The 4968-nt window shown below is 30.6% G+C and overlaps 1 protein-coding gene across 1 annotated transcript; it reads left to right on the top strand.

Moving 5' to 3' along the window:
- The first annotated feature begins 444 nt into the window (after positions 1-444).
- LOC129915946 (uncharacterized) lies at positions 445-4325 on the top strand. Its single transcript, XM_055995673.1, has 2 exons — positions 445-3176; positions 3235-4325. The coding sequence occupies exons 1-2, from the start codon at positions 1416-1418 to the stop codon at positions 3313-3315; spliced, it is 1842 nt and encodes a 613-aa protein (XP_055851648.1). The 5' UTR covers positions 445-1415; the 3' UTR covers positions 3316-4325.
- The last annotated feature ends 643 nt before the right edge of the window (positions 4326-4968 follow it).

Genomic DNA, 4968 nt, shown 5'->3' with positions numbered 1-4968 from the left:
ATTCACGTTTGGAGAAAATCACTTTTAAAAATGTTTAAATCGTCATAACTCCTTAACCAAGCGTCTTAACAACATCAAACTTGCAAAATTCAAAATTCTCTAAAAACAAAACTACAAGTCCAAAACTTATAGAAAATACATTTTTGTGCTCTGTGAGTCGATATCCTTCGCATACAATTCAATTGGAGTTGAAAAATTCACGTTTGGAGAAAATCACTTTTAAAAATGTTTAAATCGTCATATCTCCTTAACCAAGCGTCTAAACACCATCAAACTTGCAAAATTCAAAATTCTCTAAAAACCAAACTACAAGTCCAAAACTTATAGAAAATACATTTTTGTGCTCTGTGAGTCGATATCCTTCGCATACAATTCAATTGCAGTTGAAAAATTCACGTTTGGAGAAAATCACTTTTAAAAATGTTTAATGTTCAATTCGATCGATGTTCTTGAACCTGTTCGGTTGTGCTTTCTTGTCTATTCATCATATTCATCATGTCAAATAAACTAAAGTGCGCTAAATGTTCAAATTCCTTACTTGATGAGGGAATTAAGTGCGGTTTATTTTGCGGAAAATCTTTTCATAGACTTTGTACCGGAGTTTCGGATGTCTTATTTAATGAAATTAGCAAAATTAATTCCAATTTTTCATATCATTGTTCTGATTGCGCAAAATTTCCAGTTAGAGAATTATTCACTAAAGTAAATGACTTAGTCTCTGTGGTGGATGTTCTCACAAAAAAAATGTGCGAGTTTGACTCTCTTCAAGCAAAATTGAGTGAGCTTTTGAACAACAAATTTGTTTCAAATGAAAGTGAATTGTGCAACAACACCTCTAATACACATGATTCCCCTCTACCCAGTGCTTTGCCTAACTTAAAAAATAATGGCGGTGCGGAGATAACTAATGAAAACAACAATGTAAATGATTTAACTAAAAACGAAAAAAAGAATGTATCTACCAACCGTAGTCGTCGTGCTGTAACTGTCGGTGTCGACAACTTGCCTGACGATATGTGTGTTGTTCCCCCAGTTAAATGGTTACATGTTTCCAAGTTTTCTGTTTCAACTTCTGAACAAACAATTAAAAATTATGTATCGAACAAATTAAATATACCTTTTGATGAAGTTCAGTGCTATAAGCTTATTAAAAAAGATTCCGATATAACGAATCTGAAATTTATTAATTTCAAAGTCGGCATCCCTACTAATAAAGAAACTGATGCAACAAATGTAAACAATTGGCCTGTAAATGTGCATGTAAAAAGCTTTAATTTTTTTCCAAAAAACAAAAACCCTATAACAACAACAATTTAACATACACTTCCCCATCAATAAAACATGCTCACACTAACAATTCTCTCCACCTGCACTCTCAAAGACAATGCATTAACAATAACAACTCAGAGATCTGTATGTATTACCAAAATATGAACGGTTTTTCTTCTAAACTAAGAGAATTGCTTTTTGCAATTGATGCTTGCCGGAGTCAGTATGATATTTTTCTATTTACTGAAACTTGGTTATATGAAGGCATATATGCTGATGAGTTTTTCGATACATCTTTGTTCTCCGTCTTTCGTCATGATCGTATTGATGTTAACAAATCAAGAGGAGGGGGTGTTTTGATTGCTGCGAAGCGTATTCTGGGAGCTGTTGCTGTTGAAATTGATGTTGTTGTTGCTGATAAATTGCAAATTGATCAACTTTGTGTGCGTGTGGATGCTACTGGCTGCGGTTTCCTCATATTTTTGAGTTATATTCCACCTAAAAGCTCTTTGTTTATTTATGAAAAACATTTGTCAAATATTGATAGGGTTACCTCCATGCCAGAATATATTAATTATAAAATTTGTGTAATTGGTGATTTTAATTGTGGTGATATAATTTGGTCATCGACGAATAACCATAATTTTGTTCCATTTTCTCTTCCTACGGATGTTGATGTTCTATTAATTGATTCTTTGTTTTCGAATAATCTTATTCAAATAAATAACGTAGCTAATTCGCTGGGAAGATATTTAGATTTGGTATTTATTTCAGAGGATTTACAATCTTCTGTCATGGAGAATACCCCTTTGCTTTCTAATTATGTTCACCATAAATCTATTGATATTTGTTTTAAAAACTATAATTTTGATAATTTTTCTAAATTCAATAATAATAAATCTATTTTCAAATTTAATTCTCATAACTTGTCTTTAATGAACAATTGTTTTAAAAATATTAATTGGTTGAATGAGTTTCTAGATAAAAATATATCTGAAAAATTTCGTTGCTTTAAATCTTTATTTAACAGTGTTTTAAATGATTGCGTACCTAAGCATAGAAGTAAAGTAAGCTCTCATCCAATATGGTATAATAAAAGAATACTTAATTTGAAAAATGCTAAGAATAATGCGTTTAAAAAATATAAACAGAATCCTTCCAATGATTCCTATGCAGTTTTTTCTCGTCTCAGGAAAGAATTTGTTTTTCTGTCAAAATTTCTTTATTCAAATTATATTCATTCTGTTGAAAGTAATCTCAAACAAAGTCCTACATCTTTTTGGAAATTTATAAATGCTAAACGAAATAGTACTGGATTTCCAGCAACTATGTGTTTTGAAAGTAATAATACTAGTGATCCGAAAATGATTGTAGATTATTTTGGACAGTTTTTTGAAAGCATTTATAACTCTTCTACATCAGCAACAATAAACTATCAATATATAAAGTCTTTGCCATCGGTTTTTGATTGTTCTAGCATTTTCTTTGACTTAAATGAGGTTGTAGATGCTTTAGTTAAAATTAAACCCAAAAAAACTGCAGATATATTGGGGTTTTTTCCTATCGTTTTTCGTCACTGTGCAAGTTCACTTTCTGTTCCGCTATTACATATTTTTAACGAATCTATTTCGAATGGAATTTTTCTGGATGAATGGAAAGTCTCCATCATTGATCCGATTTTTAAATCTGGTTCAAAAAATTTAGTTTCGAATTATAGACCCATTACTAAATTGTCAGTTGTTCCAAAGCTTTTAGATAGTCTTGTTCAAGATAAATTTAAATATGTTATAAAACATCAAGTTAGTAAATATCAGCACGGTTTTTGGAAAGGAAGGTCTACTAATTCTAATCTAATAGAATTCACAAATTTTTGCATCAACACTCTGGATAATCGGAAACAAGTTCATGTGATTTACACTGACTTTGTTAAAGCCTTCAGCAGAGTTAACCTACATATTCTTTTAGAAAAACTTAAAGCTTATGGGATCCATGGACCGCTCCTACAATGGTTTTCATCATATTTACTTGGACGGAAACAATATGTAAGGATTGGAGACTTTTTCTCAAAAGAAATTACAGTAACCTCTGGAGTTCCAGAGGGAAGTCACCTGGGACCGTTAATGTTCTTACTTTTTGTTAATGATCTTCCGAATGTACTTAAAAATTCTAATTGCTTAATGTATGCTGATGATATTAAGTTATTTTCTCAGATTTCTAACTTAAATGATTGTCTTTTGCTTCAAAATGATCTGAATTCTTTTGTCGATTGGTGCAAATCAAACGATTTGTTATTAAATATGGATAAGTGTGCTTGTATTTCCTTCAACAGGACTATGTTGAATATTATTCCAAGATACTCATTCAATAATCTGCCGTTACAAATAGTAGAAGATTTCAAAGATTTGGGTGTCATATTCGATTCGAAATTTAGATTTAATTTACACATTAATTCCATTGTGTCCAGAGCAAATTCCTTACTTGGATTCATAAAGAGAAATTCCTTTGACTTCAAAGATCCATATACAATTAAATCTTTATATTGCAGTATTGTGCGTCCTGTTCTTGAATATAACTGTGTTGTCTGGAGCTCTACAACTGAATTTAATAAAAAGAGAATTGAAAACGTTCAGAAAAAATTTCTCAGATTTGCTCTTCGAAATGTTTTTGAAGATAATGTAGAAGGGTTTCATCATTCTTATTATTCAAAATGTCTATTACTTGGAATACAGTCCCTAGATATGAGAAGAAAAATGTATAGTATCATGTTCATTCGCGATATTTTGACTTCAACTATTGATTGTGAGAGTTTACTTAACTGCATCAATCTGTATGCTCCTTCTACTTCTTTAAGACCCAGACCGCTTCTGGCAATTGATTCTCATCATACGCTTTACGGACAGCGCGAACCGATTTCTTCAAGTTGCAACTTATTTAATGAGTATTATTCTAATTTGGATATATCTATGTCTAGAAGCTTATTCAAAAGTCGATTATTAACTTTGCTTAACTAATTTATTTTTATTTAAATTTTTTTTTTTATATATATATTATATACGAGTTTGTAAAATGTGTATCTATTTATGAGACTATTGTTATTAAAATTTTTTTGTTTCAAAATCTGTTGAATGTAAATTCGTAGATTGGTTAATAAATAAATAAATAAAAAAAAATCGTCATATCTCCTTAACCAAGCGTCTAAACACCATCAAACTTGCAAAATTCAAAATTCTCTAAAAACCAAACTACAAGTCCAAAAACATTTTTGTGCTCTGTGAGTCGATATCCTTCGCATACAATTCAATTGGAGTTGAAAAATTCACGTTTGGAGAAAATCACTTTTAAAAATGTTTAAATCGTCATATCTCCTTAACCAAGCGTCTAAACACCATCAAACTTGCAAAATTCAAAATTCTCTAAAAACCAAACTACAAGTCCAAAACTTATAGAAAATACATTTTTGTGCTCTGTGAGTCGATATCCTTCGCATACAATTCAATTGCAGTTGAAAAATTCACGTTTGGAGAAAATCACTTTTAAAAATGTTTAAATCGTCATATCTCCTTAACCAAGCGTCTAAACACCATCAAACTTGCAAAATTCAAAATTCTCTAAAAACCAAACTACAAGTCCAAAACTTATAGAAAATACATTTTTGTGCTCTGTGAGTCGATATCCTTCGCATACAATTCAATTGGAGTT

This window comes from Episyrphus balteatus, chromosome 3 (assembly GCF_945859705.1).
Source record: "Episyrphus balteatus chromosome 3, idEpiBalt1.1, whole genome shotgun sequence".
Taxonomy (NCBI): domain Eukaryota; kingdom Metazoa; phylum Arthropoda; class Insecta; order Diptera; family Syrphidae; genus Episyrphus; species Episyrphus balteatus.
Note: the sequence above shows the minus strand (reverse complement) of the source record. Positions and strands in the feature narration are given on the sequence as shown.

What these genes read in the sequence shown, in the direction of transcription:
- LOC129915946 (XM_055995673.1), top strand. Translation starts at nt 1,416, where the DNA reads ATGTATTACCAAAATATGAACGGTTTTTCTTCTAAACTAAGAGAATTG. An exon ending in ATAATCGGAAACAAGTTCAT is followed by an intron (nt 3,177 to 3,234) that starts GTGATTTACACT and finishes ATATTCTTTTAG; the next exon opens with AAAAACTTAAAGCTTATGGG.